This window comes from Streptopelia decaocto (assembly GCF_964273445.1).
Source record: "Streptopelia decaocto genome assembly, chromosome: 10".
In the NCBI taxonomy this organism is placed as follows: Eukaryota; Metazoa; Chordata; class Aves; order Columbiformes; family Columbidae; genus Streptopelia; species Streptopelia decaocto.
The window spans coordinates 12,427,214-12,444,868 of NC_138665.1; the positions used below are offsets into that span (position 1 = coordinate 12,427,214).

At 47.8% G+C, this 17,655-nt stretch overlaps 2 protein-coding genes across 14 annotated transcripts; one reads left to right on the top strand and one right to left on the bottom strand.

The window, feature by feature from the left end:
- Positions 1 to 93: 93 nt before the first annotated feature.
- Positions 94 to 11,731, bottom strand: LOC309444461 (cx9C motif-containing protein 4-like). 12 transcript variants are annotated; one of them, XR_014185035.1, is made up of 6 exons: positions 11,625 to 11,731; positions 7,296 to 8,230; positions 7,023 to 7,193; positions 6,818 to 6,869; positions 5,571 to 5,638; positions 2,056 to 2,126 (listed from the first exon to the last, which is right to left on the bottom strand). XR_014185035.1 is itself a non-coding variant. In XM_082062305.1 (4 exons), the coding sequence occupies exons 3-4, from the start codon at positions 5,626 to 5,628 to the stop codon at positions 1,957 to 1,959; spliced, it is 228 nt and encodes a 75-aa protein (XP_081918431.1). In that variant the 5' UTR covers positions 5,629 to 5,638; positions 6,818 to 6,869; positions 7,145 to 7,163; the 3' UTR covers positions 95 to 1,956. The 12 variants fall into 12 exon arrangements, 6 of the variants coding, with proteins under 6 accessions (XP_081918432.1, XP_081918431.1, XP_081918430.1 ...); XR_014185036.1 differs by having other exon boundaries at positions 7,296 to 8,275; positions 11,625 to 11,714; XR_014185037.1 differs by lacking the exon at positions 11,625 to 11,731 and adding an exon at positions 11,332 to 11,389.
- On the top strand, positions 11,702 to 17,569 carry BRCC3 (BRCA1/BRCA2-containing complex subunit 3). 2 transcript variants are annotated; one of them, XM_082062299.1, is made up of 8 exons: positions 11,702 to 11,859; positions 12,457 to 12,576; positions 13,128 to 13,215; positions 13,925 to 14,013; positions 14,678 to 14,733; positions 15,160 to 15,291; positions 15,835 to 15,878; positions 16,767 to 17,569. In XM_082062299.1, exons 1-8 carry the CDS (start codon positions 11,755 to 11,757, stop codon positions 16,916 to 16,918), a joined length of 786 nt encoding a protein of 261 aa, XP_081918425.1. In that variant the 5' UTR covers positions 11,702 to 11,754; the 3' UTR covers positions 16,919 to 17,569. The 2 variants fall into 2 exon arrangements, with proteins under 2 accessions (XP_081918425.1, XP_081918426.1); XM_082062300.1 differs by having other exon boundaries at positions 11,706 to 11,835.
- Positions 17,570 to 17,655: the final 86 nt, after the last annotated feature.

The window sequence follows — 17,655 nt, forward strand, 5'->3', positions numbered from 1 at the left end:
CCCTGCGTGTTGGACTCGCGGGAGCAGTTCCGGCATGAGGCCAGCAGCCTTCCCCCTTCTCTGCAGGGAACCACGGGCTGCCTTAGCAAACCCCTCTCCTTGGCTGCCAAAAGGTGGGATGCTTCTGGGGCAGGAGGTGATTCTGCTGCCAGCCTGGCTTCAGAGCCTCCCCGCTGAGCAAGTTTGCTCCACCCAAACAGAAATGGGCATGGAGACGAGGCTTTTCTTTTTAATAGGTGTAACAGATGCCTAAACATTTATTGTTTTTATTGTCTGTTTGTGACTTTCTTTCCACTGCTCCTGCTCAGCATGAAAGGGAAAAATGAGCAATGTGTCAAGTGTTTGAGCTGCTTCACAACCTTGTCATCACTTTCCCCTACTTTTCAAGAATACTGAATGCCCTATTTTGTCTTAAGGTTTTTTTGTTTTGTTTTGTTGTTTTTGTTTGTTTTTGCTGGGGGGGGAATTGGCGGGAGGGGGAAGGCTAGCCCTGAATTATTCTGATCTTGAGCCTGGTTATAAAAATATCAAGTAGCTGCTATTTAAACACGATGATATCACATGAAGCTCTGGACGGTGAACGGCAGCCAAGCCGCCCAGCTTGCAGCTATGTTGTACCCTCAGTAAACAACCAGAGACTGCAGTTTGTTCCAGTCATTTATTTTGTATTTCAGAGCAGTGAATACAGATGGTTTGCTTTTCTAGGCTTCAATACACTCAGCTATTGTGCCTAGACTACAGTGGTCTGTTTATAGAAGCTGTATTTTGTAAAAGTTGTACTTGATCACAGCACAAAAGTCCTTTACGGCTAGATCTAATGACAGAGTTAGGAGCCTAGTGGGTTTGAAGTCTGAGATTGGGGTGCCTGGCCCTACAATGGACCTGGCACCTGCTGCGGTGCCTGGACTCCTGCTACAGGGGACGGAGAGACGGAGGCAAGTCTGAAGGGTGATGCAGGAACCTGTCTGCTGAGCTCTTCCTACAGGTCACAGGAAATTCTGCTGCATGGGTGACAGCTTCTGAAAAGCCATCTCTCCCTGGAGTCCTGACACAGCCGGCCTGTGAGTGAGTCTGGAATGCTGTGTTGAAACCAAGTGCTACAACTGCTTATTCAGTAAGCAGCGCCTAAATCAGTTCTTGGATCTAGCCCAGGGCTTTGTGACAGGCCTCTGGGTACCAGCAGCTTGAACTACGCTGGGTTTGTAACATATTGCTTAAAGGTGTTCAATTGTACATAAATTTATAAATTTTATATCAACAGTCAGATCTTTCAAATGAATATTGCTTTTTTTAAAAAAATCCTATTCCTGTAGCAATCCCTGAAATAATGTTCCTGTAACATCTTTGTCATGCAAATAGCAGCGTGTAGGCAATTCAAATATAAAGTAAACAAAAGTCTGTCCAGTGGGAAAGTGAGGCACTTAGGCAAAGTGACGTGTAGTCACTCGTGATCTATGCAAGACCTAGGAACAATTCCCAAGACCTGATTCCCATTCTTGAGCTTGAACCACTGGACAGGCAAATGTTGTCTGGAACTACTGCACGACGGCAGCAATACCTTTGCTGTGTCAAGATGGGCTTGTGTCATGCTTAAACTCACTCACTCTGCTGAGCTTATTTCCTGTACCTCTCGCTCCAGAAGCCAGAATAACTTGGTTCCAGTTCTCCATTTTGCGAGCAAGGATGGATTAGAGTAAGGTAAGCATTCTAAGAACACCAAATTGATTTTTCACAGACACAAGCGCGATGCGAAGACAACATAGAGGATGTTTTGGTACAGAGAATAAAGTCTGTTAACCAGGCCATCTGTTGGTACTGCATTATACTTTTTGGTGTGCCGGGTGGTGTGTTCCAGGAGCGATCTGGCTTTCCTGAAAGTCTAAAGAAGGCTTGAAAAAACACACACAAGCTCTACAGGTGAGTCTGTGCTCCGGCACCTGCTGGAGCTGCATTGTGTTACTGAGGTGGTGGGGGAATTCGTCCTGAAGTCGCCTTAAGCTTTTCTCTCTCCCTTTCTTCTTTCTCAAACCCTGAACAACAGATGGATCTGCCCTTGGGGTACCGGGCACAGCACTTGCGCATCTCCTGAAGCACGGTTTCACACTTTGACTCCATGTAGTTGTTCGCTGGAAAATAAAAAGGAGACACAAAGTCTGCAGAGGGGAACAAGTTTTATCCCCAGAGGGGACACATCTACCCCAACCCTTCAGCTGCTGTGCAGCAAGTTTTTCTGAAAAGCAAGAGCTGCTTACAAGCATTTCATCACTTTGTCTGCCTAAAAAAAAAAAAATCTCTAGTTTCAGCTGTCTTAAAGCCATGCAAAGGCAGCCTTGCTGTTGTGGGTGGGAGCAGCTTCAGTCCCCCAGTTTTGTAGCTATCACATCTCGCTACAGTAAAAATGAGGCTTCCCTTATCGCTGCCCTTCAATCCTTACTTTAGCCTGCGTGCTTTTAAGCTGGATCTTGTCATCCATGGTCCTCAGCCCAGCTGCCACGGTTTACACCTGAGTGTAAATATAAGATCATCCAAAGAAGACTTGGTATAAACAGGGACAGCCCTGTGTGGTTTGTAAAGGGAAGGGGTGAGGAGCAGGACTGCCAGCCTCCTCTTTGCGGCCGGCTGCGGGCAGGCTGCAGCGCTGCGGCGCAGCCAGAGCGGGCAGCACGCTCACAGGAACGCTCAGCCAGGCACCAGCAGCTGAGTCCAACAGAACTGCAAAATTAGTATATAACACTATTGTGAAATATATTTGCTACTAAAAAACTTACCAATGGCAAAAAGGATCTCTTTGTTTTTTTAAATCTCCTTCATGCAAAGTTCGCTCTGGTTCTTGACATTTACTAGGGAAATGGGATGATTTTTTTTAATGTGTTTCTTTATGACTGATGTTACCTCTTTCGCTGGCAGAGCTGAATTTTTTTCAAATAGCTTGTTCCACTCTTCTTGATCAAGTGTATGCTTGATATATATTATAAAAGTATTGGCTGCACAGAGCCAGTGACACGACCACCTTCCATACAAAGGTTCCACTTCTAGCTCAGGAGGTCCCTTAGCCAGACAACTGTTACTTGACCTCCTCTCACTTTCCTTCCTGGAGTTCTGCTCTTGGACACTGCCAGAGCTGGGACATGGGGCTCAACGACCTCCTAGTCTGACCTGGGATCTCTGGGCTCACATCTTTGTGTACAGCACAACTATACTCACCCCTGTACTTTCTCCATATTACCTTTGTTTCAGACTGGGAGAGATTTCACAGCCCCAGCAGCTTTAGGCACTGCAGGACACAGATGATTTCTCCAGCATCCTTTCTGCCCTGGCACTTTGCTGGCCGAGGTGGCAAAGCCCACAGTGCTTTGCAGGGCTGGCTACGAGGCTCTTGGAGAGGAGCCCCACAGGTATGTGAGCAGAGTCCGTGGCTTGAATTAACAACTACCTGCCTGTCTGCACAGAAGCGCTGGGCGTGCAGAGATACCCACCCTGCCTTGAATGAGCTACGCAACCTCTACGCAGCTGTACTCTCCCCCCCACCTGCCACTGATTTTTAAAAGACTAAAAGAAGCAACAGCAACCCAATGTCAGACAAACACAGCACTCGCTAAAGAGCCCAGAAAGCAGCAATGAATGCTGTTAGTGAGCAAGCCAGCCCGCTCTGATCACTGGGCTATGAATTCCCTAACTGGGTTGGTGAGTGACCTGTAACACAAGCACAGAGGTCGCCCCTGAAAAAAAAGGTTGTGGTGATGTTAGTTCTCTGTGCAAGCTGGCAGCCTGGGAGGCATGGCAGGCCCTTGGAGAGGACAGTTAATCTTCCTCTGCAATAACCTGCTGATTACGAGCACTCCAAGGTTCTCCTAACTGTTCCTGTGCAGGTTTGCTTCTAAAACTATGGCTACACACAAGCACATCCTGCTATTAATATCTGTCAGGGATGCATTCCTGAAAAGCACAATCGTTAGTCGTACAGTGGATAGCAAACCAGAAGAGATTTACAGTGGCATTCAGTCCCACAGAGGAAGCAGACAAGATCTTTTAGAACACTGACCCACTCCAAAACCAGCCTTTGAAAAGCCAGCATCTCCCAAAGGTTCTGCTTCTGCCCTCTGTCCTCTGCACCGTGTACACTCTCTCTATGTATTTGTCAGGTAAAGCTCTGTATACGTCCCCTATGACATTAATTCTTACGGGGAGAAATCGCTTTGCTGTCAACTCAGCTGCTTCATCTGTGCAACTCAGACACCTCCGTAGCACAATAATACATGAACAACAAGAGCAGTCCAAAACGATAGCTAGAGAAGCGGTGAACAGTGGAGTATGCATGTAGCAGAGTCACAGAGCTTCTTTGCTAACACTTAACCATTCAGAGCAAACCAGTACACAAACCCACACAGGTAAAACACTAAGAATAACGTCCATGAATGTTAAAATGGAACACTGTCACAGATGGGACCCAAACAGGGTCAAACATTAGCTTTTAAGTACAGTTCCTATGGGGAGAGCAGGCAGCCCTTCATGGGAGAATGCTCCAGACCTGAAGACAGTAACAGGTACCATCTAGACAAATGCTGGGGACATGTAGAGGACATGTTATTTGCACAGCTTGCAATCACTGTATTTGCTGCAGCTTGCAAAGCCATCCCTCTACTTCCTCAGCAAGACTCCCTCCCTGCTATATTTTAGCTAACCTGTTTGTAGTCTGTTAATAAATTAAAGGCAGAAATGAGGTGCTGTGGAACTGGCCTGTCTGATTTTAGCTGTGGCATTGCTGGTCTCCCACCCCGTCATCCCTGGGCTAACACGAGGAGTCATTATCTCGTAAAGCTCAGAGCCCACTGGCTCAGGGCTCCACGAGGAGAGCCAGGAAGGATTCCTTCCCGTGCTGCTGAGCTGCCCTGGCACAGAGCAATGTTTTCTCTTTCTCATTCTACACAGCAAATCCTTTTTCCAAAAAGCAACAGTTTAAAAAAAATAAAAATTGTCCTCTGCAAATAACAAGCCTGCTCTCCCCAACTCAGGCTCCCAAAGCACATTATCACATAACCTCCGTCGGCCCTACAACTATTTAGCTAAGCTGATAGAAAACAGCTGTTAAAGGTCTCCAGAAGGAGACAGTCCCATACCTTCAGGCCAGATCACAAATACCTCACCTCTTCCTGACAGATGTCTGACCTGCTCTTAAAATACTCCTTGAGCCACAAGCTCTGCAGTCTCTTCATACAATCCACCCACTACCTCACTACCCACTCTGTAAGAGTTTATCCTCATGTCTGGCTCTCCCCGCCTACAGCCGAGTCCCAACACTACACACGGCATCTCACTACCAGCACGGAGAACACTGAAATAGGCACATTACTGTTACAAACACTGTGTTTTGTACTAATGGTGTCTCGTTACTTACGATCAAGCACAAGGGAATTCTAATAAAACCACACATTATAATTTTGTTTGATTTGCAAGCAGGTGATGCTAATGTGCTTGCTTGCTTTCAAGGTGAAAGGAGAAAAGGGTTAAGCTAAAAGAACTAAGTTCCACCAAAAATCAAGACACCAAAAAGACAAAGTGACACTTGGTACCTTGCAAGCATTTCTGTATTTCACAGGCTTGTTTCTGGCAGGGATCCTTCTGGGACATGTTCAGAGAACTAAAATGATAGGAAAATGTTACTGTAGAAACAACATGCTTTCCAGGGGGTGGGGGGGGACAAGACACTGTCTTAAACCCAAGGCTTTTAAGAGCTCCCAATTTCCCTCTCTGTCACAGACAGTTCAGAAAATGTATATTGCTGCTTGCAGATGCCTGCCAACATACACAATAATTCTCTGTGTCTCGCTAAAGGATGAAAATGTGGACAATGAATACAGGAAGTTTTATGTTGCTAGGCTTGAAGGCCTTTTTCTTTTCTCTGGTCAAAATATGTCCTTTTCCACTTGGATGCACAAAGATACCAGCAAAGATTCAAATTAACACAGCTGACTGATTTTTAACAGTTCTGTGCCTCCAGACCTTATACTAAAACATGTATGTGCAAAAGCCCTCCCTGTGAGCTCTACACAACCAAGGATTTGGTGTTAGTCATATAAGTGCAGCTGGAGGAGGCATTTAAAAACAAAACAACTTTGTTGTGTACGTCCCAGAAAGACAATGATAAGGGCTTTTTTTTTTTTTCTCCCCAGGAAAAAGTCTCTTGGAAATCCCATCCCCCCAAAACCAGACCGGAGGACAGCCCCATCTTGTTCAGATCCCTAGAAAGCAGTATTTCAGACACTCAGTTTGACTCTCTGCAGCTGTGACACCTCTAACTGTGATCTTCCCTGAGAGATCAAAAGACAAGCAAAACTGGTGGTACGAGTAGTTGGATGGGAGACCTGTCCAGGAAAGCAGCGCTGCCACCGAACGCGGTGCTGGGACTTCGGCTCCTGCCCCTGCCCAGAGCCAGGCAGGTGCTGCCTTTCCGACTTCTGATAACTCCCCAGCCCACAGCACTTTTCACTATCGCTAGGACATTATTTCCAGCATCCTGGCCAAACTCCACTTGGGGCAATTACATTCTGCCTACCTAGAACTCCCCCTGATGTTTCACTTGGACACAATACTCCTCTTCACTGCCTGTCCTAAACTCTTGTGTGATGTTGCTGTGTGTTGTTTAACTGCTTCCACCTCAGAGGTGGCTGCATTTCAGTGGAGAGAGAATCATTTATTGTACAAAATATACAACGACATCCTCCTAGAGCCACTGCTCCTGAAAGACAAAAAGTCATATTAAAGAATGACTGGGAATAAACAGAGTACAGTACAAAGCAGGGGTAATGTCTACACATACCAGATTAATCACCAGGCACGAGTTTAAGCAGCAGTTCTTCAACACCACCAAGCTGTAAGCGACAAGGAAAAGTTCAATACGTCTACAGGTACTGTGGCTGAGCTAATGGACTTCAACAAAATAACAGTCCTTTGCTGTCCCTCAAGGATCTCAAATGACTTCACAAACAGGCATGACTATGGTCTATTGTTGCCACCATCCTTACCATGAGATGGTGCTCTATCTCCCAAACGCGAGAGTTACTATCCCTGTACTGCTCACCCTGGGACAGCTGCCACATATGAGGCAGCCGGGATGGGGGGAGCTGGCTGGGTCGCAGCGCCTCACCCAGGGGAACCTGAACTCTTTGGATCCGAGCCCTCAGCATACCTTCCTCCTGGGGGAAAAGTAACAAAAAGAGCAGGCAGTTACTGGCAATGCAGTACAAGCACCTGCAACAGCAAAGCTACAACCACTGGGAAGCTCAAAGGACACTTGCCTCTTCCGCAGCCACAAGCCACGTTTTGCGGTGCTCGTCGCAGTAAACACCTACGCGTCGCACCCACAGCCGCACAGGAGGAGTGCCAGCGTGCCCTCCCGCTGCCATTCCCTCGGCCGCTCCGGGACGCTCCTCAGGTGGACGGCATCAACCCGCAGGATGCACGCATGGTCTCTTTAGCTCTGAATACATTCACGGAGAAAGCTCTCAGACCTGAAAGGCACCTCTGGGTGACGTCTGTATGAGATGCTACGTGCTGAAATGTCCCTAGAAGTCGGCTTGGGAAACTAAGGTGGTGCCTAAGTGAATAGAAATGTCGTGAGAGGTTGTACGCTGGGATGTGTGTGCTGTGTGGCGTTTGTAAGGCATTCTGGGGCAAAAGGTGCTATAGGTACGAAGTTAAACCCTGTGAATATTGGCTTTGCTTATTCCACTAACAGTCCTAATAACAGTCTGTGTGTAAAATTGTGAAAAAAAAAAAAAAGAAAAAGAAAAAAACTGATTTACACAGGAGTCCCGTGGCTACTGATGGTCTAAATCCAAAAAGCAAAACTTGTGACAAGAGGTGAAATTAGCTTAACAAGAACGAAGATCACTCTGGAGATAACGCATGAAACTCCATATGCACGACTCTCGTATTTGGAACTTGCAGAGCTGTCATTGTGACGGGTCCTTCATCTCATCTCTCAAGAGGACGGCAGCACTGTCCATTCACATAGGAGCTTCTTGGGAACAGCTCTCGTGACTTTGCGTAGTTCGGCTTTTAGATGGTTACAGAGAGCCACCGGCATCAGCAGGGGCAAAGGAATTTTGGACATTGAGGTGGTTCTTCCTACCGGAATTTTTGTTTAACAGCAAGTTTATCTGTGTACCAGTTAGATCAAGCTGAGCCATTAGCAAATGAAGATCAGGGGAAATGATTCTCTCTTTGAACCCTAGAAGAGGTAATCAAAATGGTACAGACAGTCTTCATTCTTTATCTAGGTTTAAAGTAGAACAGAGTTAAGCTGTAATACATATAACATCCTTCTGCTACGAAGCAGATGCAATATTCCTATCCCAGTGAAACACAGTGGTCTTCTGAAAGCTTGTAAAGTTACAAGGCACATTTCAGACAGGAGCAAGAAAATCTGGGTACAAAATAAAGTAGGGAAAGTCAGGGAGAGAAAAAAATTGTTATACATAGGGGTACATATATAACAGAAAATACATTTCTATGTTGCCTTCTGTATCTTATATCAGTGCTTCTCTACCTTCTCGCATCAAAGGATCCCTCAACCTTTTTGAAAACAAAACACCAACCACGGATCAGCCTGAACAGCACTGAACAAACTTTTGAATATTCCCCTATTATTTCTTTTTCTCCCATTCTGTTTGTCTCCTTGCTTGATGTGTGGGAATGTGTATGTGCATTATAAAAAGCATCACTGCTCTGAAGAACACCCTGTGATTTGGTACAGCCATTCCAAGCAATGCCCCAGCAGCTGGATCACTGGCATTTAGAGGGATGTGAGAGCAGACTGACACGCCTCACAAGGCCTTCAAGAATAGACTATGAGGGTTGAAGGGACATTCCTGTAAACCTTTTTCACTCTGCTTTACCCCAAGTCACTTTACAAATTTAAGCCTGTGTCTGGAAATCACTTTGCCCAGCAGTGAAATGCAGCAAGCACCACTGCTTGTTTTCAGCCAGCTGAATGTAATCACCCAGGTTGGAATTCGGCCAGGATACTCTCCTACTCTGCAGTAAACTGCCAAAAGCTCCATCACGACCAAAAATGCCCAAAGACTTGCTTTTATTCCATTCAAACCTGGAATTTCTACAGCTCATCAGCCCCAGGCCAGAAGACTCAAGACTGACTTCAGTGCTGAGAAAATATTACTCAGTAAGTGAACACTATTTGCTACAGCAAGTAAACTCTCCTGGAAGGTCTCTTATCCAAATACCGACCTGCTTCGGTCTTGCTAAACTACAGCACAGCATGTATGTTTGTGTGTATTGTGTATGAACGTGGCAGCAATGACAGGCACAGGGCTGACAGAACAAGGTCTCATGCAGAGGACACTGCAGAATGGGCAGCAATTAAAGTGTGTTTTCACCCTTTGCCCCACTAATTTGTCCCAAACTTCCTCCGAGCTCCACAGCTCTGAGTTCAGTTAGCAAAGTTCAAAGGCCCAGTCTGGCCTCTCTTTTCAACAGTCTCAAAGACTGACACAAAGGTGCCCAGTTAGTGCCACAAATAAAATACTGAAGTCAGGCAAAACCGTCAATTGGGTTTGAACTAAGATAGGTCTGTCTTTAGCAGTCAAACATACAGAAGAAATGAAAGATTTGAAAAAGCACGCGCTTAGACATTTGCACCTGGAACTTTAAGAAGAGAAAAACATAGACAATTCCTATTACTGCAGACTTTATCAGAAAGCAATCAAAAAGCCTGAAGGAAGACATGGGTGAAAGGAGCAGTAAGCCTACTTATATTTAAAACAAGCTGTAAAACCTATTTCTCACATTGCTTGCTTCATAATCGATAAAAACCCTACCACATCCAACAAAAAGCAATCAGCTTAAATTTGGAAGATTGCAGCGTCATCCTTTGAAACTGATTTTAATGTTCCCATCAACATAATTGCTGTTTAAAGTATTGATTTGGGGAGATTGAAACCCCAACTCCCAAGGACAGGACAATGACTTGCAGGTATTCCATTCCATCCATCTCTCTCCTTAGGGGTTTAATGCTGTTCTGGGACCTGGGTGGATTTCTGAGCCACACAATATACAAATAAATGTGTAAATGGCCAGGAGGAGGACTGCATCTTGTGGTGAAGACAATTTATTTCCTTTTCAATTAAGTACATAGAAATATTTTATGAAAACAGTTAAATAAATTTTTCCGGCTGCTGCTTAGACGATCTCAAGAGCTGGAGCTCAGCGTGCTAAACAAACTCCACCCTTTATTACCTTTTTTCTTTAAAAAAAAAAGAAGCGGGAGGGGCACTGGGTGAGATTGTTAGAAGAGTTCAGCTGCCATTGAGGCGCCAGGGATCCAAAGCGGTGCTGAGGCTCAGTGGCCCAGGCACAGCGCTGTGCTGGCAGCACTAACAGCCTGACAGTGTTCAGGAAAAGACTGGACAACATCCTCAGACACACGGTGTGAACTGTGGGGTTGTCCTGTGCAGGGACAGGAGTTGGACTCGATGATCCTTGTGGGTCCTTCCAACTCGGGACATTCTATGATTCTAACGGGGCTGCAGAGCTCTGGACCCAGGCTGGGCCACGCACAGCTGCCCACACAGCCTGTGCGGGAGGGGGCTGAAGGGGAGCTGAGCTTCCCCGAGACACCCAGCAGCAGGTGCGGGCCGGGCCGGGCTCCCTGCGGTGCTCGGGTGGGTTCACTTGCTCCGCAGTCTCTCCCGGGGGCTCGGGCTGTGCCCCAAGCGAGCGGCGCCGGGACCCGCTCTGCCCGCACCCGGAGCTGCGGGCTGCTCACCGGGCAGCGCTGGGGATGAACGAAAGAACAGGAAGACTAAAAGAATCACAGAATCATTTCAGTCGGAAGAGACCCCCAGGATCATCGAGTTCAACTATAACCCAACTCCAGCACTAACCCATGTCCCCAAGAACCTCGTCTAAATGCCTTTTAAACCCCTCCAGGGATGGGGACTCCAGCACTGCCCTGGGCAGCCTGTTCCAATGCCTGACAACCCTTTCTGTGAAGAATTTTTTGCTAATATCCAACCTAAACCTTCCCTGGCGCAACCTGAGGCCATTTCCTCTCGTCCTATGGATAGTGCCGGGGGAGGCGGTGGCGAGGGGCCGGGAGCCGGCCCGGCGGGGGTGCGGGGAGCGGCAGGCAGGGCCGGGCCGGGCCGGGCAGGCCCCGCCGCGGCGGGCGAAGGGCGCAGCGCGTCTCCATAGCAACCGCCTCCCACCCGGGCTGGGCCTGCGGGGCTCGGCGGCCGCCCCTCGGCGTGAGGCGGCAGCGGGCGGAGCGGGAGGCGCCGGGCCGGGCCCTGGGGCCGCCCGCCCGTGACCTACCTGCAGCCCGCGCAGGTGACAGCCAGCGCCGAGTGCACCGAGCAAAGCCTTCCCCGCCCTCCCCCCTGACCCCACCGCCTCCCTCCGCCTGATCGCAGGCCCCAATGGCCGGCGCGCAGCGGAGCCCCGCCCCGAGCCGGGTCAGGTCGCGCCGCCCCGTCCCGTCCCCCTCCGCTCCGCTCCGCCGCCCGGGGCAGCGGCCGCAGCGCGGAACCCCGGGGCCGCTGTTCGCGTGGGCGACACGGCGCTTCCGCCGCGCCGCACCGCTCGCCTCTCCGGAAGCCGCATCGCACCTTGGGCCACGGTGATTAGCTGGAAGGGCCAGCGGGCAGCGCTAGGATTGGTCCTGCTGCCGAGCGTGGGCGGGGCAAAGGGGGGGACTGGTTTCCTCTTACTTCCGGGGTGGTGGGGTGAGGCGGCAAGATGGCGGTGCAGGCGGTGTATTTGGAGGCCGACGCGTTCCTGGTGTGCCTGAACCACGCGCTGAGCACCGAGAAGGAGGAGGTCATGGGGCTCTGCATCGGCGAGGTGCCGGGGCCGGGCGGGCGGGAGAGCCAGCGGGAGGCAGCGCTGCCCGGGCGGTGCTCGGGGCCTGCGCCGGTACTGACCGTGGGGCAGCGGCCTGCGGAGCGGGGCTCGGGTGTGCGGGCGGGGCTGCTCCCGGCACGGCCCGGTCGCTGGGCCTCGGGCCGACCCGCGCCGGGCTGTTGCCCAGTCGTGGGTTCCAGCTCTGTGTTCAGACTTGGTGCCTCAAGTTGCACCAGGGGAGGTTTAGATTGGATACTGGGGAAAAAATCTTCACAGAAAAGGTTGTCAGACATTGGAACAGGCTGCCCAGGGCAGTGGTGGAGTCACCATCCCTGGAGGGGTTTAAAAGGTGTTTAGACGAGGTTCTTAGGGACATGGTTTAGTGCCAGAGTTAGGTTATGGTTGGACTCAATGATCCTGAGGGTCTCTTCCAACTGAAATTATTCTGAAGTCAAAGCTCAGAGTTGGGGAAGGTTCCCCTCTGCATGCCTGGCTGTACTCTGGTGCATCCCTGTGCTTTCTTTGCTGGCTTTTTCCTTGTATGTAGTTGTTTCTTAGCAGAGGAATGATTCTTTGTTTTTCCTTCTGTGTCATTAGGTTGACACCAGCCGAATTGTTCACATCCATTCCGTGATCATCCTGCGCCGCTCTGATAAGAGAAAAGATCGTGTGGAAATTTCGCCAGAGCAGCTTTCAGCTGCTTCTACTGAAGCAGAGATATCCTTTGGTAGAGACAACAGCAAACTCACGAGTGAGGTGGTTTTACCTCAAACCTCTTTTTATGTGCTGTGCTTTAGGCTTCTTCTGGTTGGCTTGAAGTTGTTTGCTGCTGCCTTCCTATACCTGCATGGTTTGGTGGGCTGTGCTGGCAGTTGCCATTCTCTGGAGTCTTTGTTGGTTCCAGCATTTGCAGTGGAATTCTGTTATAAATAGTTTTTATAATTTCTCTGTATTTTTGGCAAGGCTCTGTTTCCAGGTGCGCTGGAGAGCCTTTTCCCTACAGATGCTCCAGGCCGCTGTATTGGACAGCTTGGTGCTGTGTCACTGCCATGTGCAGACAAAATCCAACTCACTTCTGCAGCCGTGGCATCCTGCAGTGCTGGGGAAGAGGCTTCTGTCAGCTCCCTGCTGTGTCTTGTCACCCCTCTAAAGGGATCTGGAATTCTTTTGACTGATGAGAAGCGCTTATAAAACTCTGCTGTTTTTCCTTGTACAAAAAACTTCTTCCATTTACTCTGCTGGTTTCAAAAGCACCTTGACCTGCACACAGGTTGGCTGAAATGACAGGACGTCCCATGAGAGTCGTGGGCTGGTATCACTCTCATCCTCACATCACTGTCTGGCCATCGCATGTCGGTAAGAGCAGCCTAGGTCCAGGTTCTGTATGAAAAATTGCAGCTGACTAATTGTATTATTTAATTTACTGGATTTTCAGAGCTGCACATCCCAGCTATCGAAGTTTGTTTTCTCATGTGCCCTCTGGTAGGACAAGATTGTCTGGGTGGGTTTCAGGAACCTCTGCCAGTGTAGCCCTGTTCCTGTCTGCGTGTTCCAGGTTGCTCAAACTACCTGTGGCTCAGTCACGGATCAGCTATTGCTGTTCTTCCACACAGGAAAACTAGATCTAGCATGTGGGCAACAGCAAAAGAAGCTGTGGGAACCATAGGGCTGTTCTGATAATTTTTGACTTTTGACACCTGTGAGTGTTAATGCAAAACCAAAAACATTTTTGAAAGAAGCACTTGAGTGTCATATACATGTTGGGCATTATGGCTACACAGTGATTTGTGCCACCAAGCTGATGCAAAGATTATTTATTGTTTTGTTAACTCATCATATGTTTTTAATATTTGCTATTTAATTACATTTTAAATTGCTTTTTTTTTTTTTTTTAACCTGCAACAGTCTGCCCAACAGGTCTGTACTTACCTGGAGTAGGTGCTTTAAAATAAAGCTTGTGACCTTTGTTACCCAGTTCCAGGTCACCCTTCAAAAGGTGGCAAATATTTTTCTCCTCCTTCAAGTCACCAGTGCAGTTCTTATTCTCTTGTTTCTTTGTCCACAGATGTCCGCACACAAGCTATGTACCAGATGATGGACCAAGGTTTTGTAGGGCTTATCTTTTCCTGCTTCATTGAGGACAAAAACACAAAGGTAGGCAACTTAAAAATAGCAATAAACCCTCCAAGTACCCATGGCAAACATCAGCCCCAGGACAAAGCTGAAATCCTTGGATGCAGCCGGCAAGAAGGGCTGAGCTCTGCTTGGAGCACAGTCAAAGCATGGCTGGAATGGTGACATTTGGATCGTAATCCCAACAACAAAAGAATGAGTTACTGCTGAGGCTGCACTCAGCCACAGGCTGGCTCTGCAGCCAGCAGAGCTGGGCTGCTACTGGGGTTCTGGGGCTGCCTCAGATGGGTGCAGCGTGTGTGCTGACACACGCATGCACATGCTGACACGTGTGCCGACGTGTGTGCGTGCGCTGACATGTGTCAGTGCTCTTCGACTGCTCAGCCTGGCAGACAGAGCTGATCACGCCTCTGGCTTCCTTAGGAGATGCTGCTGTAGTGTGAGTGCTGTGTCTTGTCTTGTCTGGGTTTCCCAGGTAGCTGTTGTTTAAGATTTTCTTTTAATGGCTAATGGGTCTGTCAGTATCTGCTTGTAAACAGCTCTGGTGTCCCAGTCGAAGCTCAAAGCACGTGCCTTTGCAGCCTGTTAAAATGCTATTTGAAAGCATATTCTGCTTCCTAAAGGACCTTGTGTTTTTAGCTGATTTTTTTGCTTTTGGAATCTGACTTTCTGCCATCTCTTTTAGACAGGCAGGATTCTCTACACCTGTTTCCAGTCCATTCAGGCCCAGAAGAGCTCAGAGTGAGTACAGCAGAAAAATATGACCAGCATCAGGTTGTATTTCATCTTGTCTCTCCTTTCTGGATTGTCTCAAATAAGAGGCTTCTAGACTCATCATGAGGAGCAAATATTGCATAGAAATGCCTGAATGAGCTCTCCGTATTTCTGTTAACGCAGACTGCTTGAAGGGAATCTAAAGATTAGGACTGGTTAATTTAGCCTAGACAATTTTGTATCTTAAGATTTGGTTCAGGACGTGGTAGTCAGAGTTTGAATTTGTGCTGTAATCTGTGATGCAGAAGGCCCAGCCTTTTGTTTTCAACTCCAGAGGTGGAGGCTTCAGCTTGCATGGTGTAGAGTCCCCACCAACCACACGCATGCTGTGCATCACTTTTTTTTTCCTCTCCTCTCCTGCTTTGAAGTTAATTGTGTCGGCTGCCCTTCTAGGTATGAAAGGATTGAAATTCCTATTCATGTTGTCCCTCACGAAACCATCGGGAAAGTGTGTCTGGAATCAGCTATAGAGCTGCCCAAGATCCTTTGCCAAGAAGAGCAAGATGCCTACAGGAGAATTCACAGGTAACAACCCTGGGGCTGCAGCCCTCTCCATGACTGTCTTTGCTAACATGTTCTGCTCTTGCTATAAGTACCATAACCTTAGCAGGAATATAGAAGATAAGCATTAGCAGCTTGTGTAGGAGAACTGATTGAATACCCTCACATTAAAGAGTTGAAGTTCTCTCAGCCTTGCACACAAAAGTGAAGCGTAACTGCTCCTTTGCTGCAACCAAAAAAGCCAGTGTGTGTGAGCTAATGGTGGCACTTCAGTGATGTGTGTGATAGTAATTAGTGTTTAACCAGGGTAAGAGTGCTGAGAAGTCTGAAAAATAAGTACCTTTTTTTTCCTGTTATTTTTTTTTTTCCTGCCTCTCGTGCCCAATTCTTATGTTTCTGCCCTGTGGGATCTTTGTTATCCTTGTGAACGTACAGGGCTTAAACAAGTGAAGAGTCTTAGATGTACCTGCAGTGTCAGTAGGTAGCTGGTTCTGTGGCCTGGGTTTGCCTAATGTGTGCAATTCACTGCTGCCTTGTCACTGACCTGTGTCCTGTTCATTCTCCTAGCCTTACCCACCTAGACTCCGTCACCAAGATTCATAACGGCTCAGGTAAGGATTCCTTTTCTGCATGCTGGAGCCCAGGGAGCTGCTCCCAGAGTCAAAACAGGAGAGGCTTGAGCAGGGGTTGGCTTGGCTCTAACTTCAGGGGACCGTAGAGCACAGCTGCATAACAGGCATCCCTTTGCCATAAAAGGCACGTGTAAATAACTATAAAAGCACAAACTTCTCTTTGTATTTGTCATACAGTTAATTTCCAATTTCCTTGTTGCATTAAGTCTACTGGAGGAGCAGAATTGTAACTGAATGCTTTAAAGGAAACCAGCAAGGGCTATAAAATAACCTAATCCTGGGTTTTCTGAATGCTGTTATATCCTTTGACCTTTGTACCATTGGTTAAAATTAGAATAGACTTTGGGGTTTGGTTTTTTTTTTTGGATTCATTTTTGTTTTAGAACAGCAGTGGAATTTTGGATTTGGTGATTGTTAAAGTAGCGTCTCACTGATCTATATGCGTATTCGCATCTCCTGGTGCTTCCTCTAGATCGTGTACATATGACATCTCTTTTGCCAGTGAGACAGAGTGAATCCTAATCCTGCTTCTGTTCTGAGATAAATACCCCATTGTCCATTCTCACCTGTTCAATAAATGAGGCATTCTTTGCTCTTGAATTTAGAAATTAATTAGCATCAATGCTGACTTATATGCAGATTCCTGTTGTAGGTCTGTCATCCCCCCAGGTATCTAAAGGTCAGATGGAAGTGCCTTGTTTCACAAACTGCTAATTCTGACTTTCCTGTGGGGGATGTCTGGTTGCTTTGGTCAGGATGTTGGAGGGTTGCCCTGACTGTCTCTATTGCTCTCGATTTTGGGGTTGTTGTAGCAAACTGAGACTTCTGTGTGTTTGCACTGGTGTGATATGTTCTTGCCCTTCCCAGTGTTCACAAAGAACCTCTGCAGCCAGATGTCTGCTATCAGTGGGCCGCTCCTTCAATGGCTGGAGGACAGATTAGAGCAGAACAAACAGCGGGTGCAGGAGCTGCAGCAGGAGAAGGAGCAGCTCCTGGAGGAACTGGCTGCTTTAGAGTGATGGACGAAATAATGACTGTTCAGAAAAGAGATGTGAAAAAAAACTGTCCAAGACCTACTCCTGGCTGAAGGGTGGCCCTGTGTTGCCTTGTGGTGAAGATCCAAGCTGTGTCTCTCCTGCCCCACACAGCAAAGAGCACTTTGACAGGATAAGGGCTTTATCTGCCCCAGCTTGGTGGAGAGCGGTGGTGTCTCTCCATGTGCTGCATGATGCAGTGGAGCTCTAGTTCTGTGATGGGGTTGGGCAGCACCTGAAGAGACATCAGTTCTGGAGGACACACACCATGGAACGAGTTGTTTCTCCCTCTCCTTTATTTTGTCAGAAGTCTTATTGCTTTACATGTGTTTCAGGAGCCTAGAACAGGAGGTTCAGAGGGGAAAAGTGTGTCCCTGCAATCATGTCTGATGCTGCCAACTTCTGCCTTCTTTTAGTAGCTTCAGTTGACCATGATCTTAGATCTAGTAATGATGTTCTGGATTACTGGTTATCCACCCAGTCAGGTAAGAGGTGGAAGGGAAGATTGCGAACAGACCTGGAAGAACTTTGACGTAGGATCTGTGTTCAGCATACTTCAAACCAAATAAAGAATTCCAAAGCCAGAGCTGTTTGGAGTAGAAATGAAATAAATGCTACAAAGTGCCAGTTCCTGCATTTTTGGGACACAATCTGTTTTCTCTTATTCCATGTGGTTTTGTTGCATGCCCAGCACTGATTTTCTCTACAAACTAGCCTGGTTC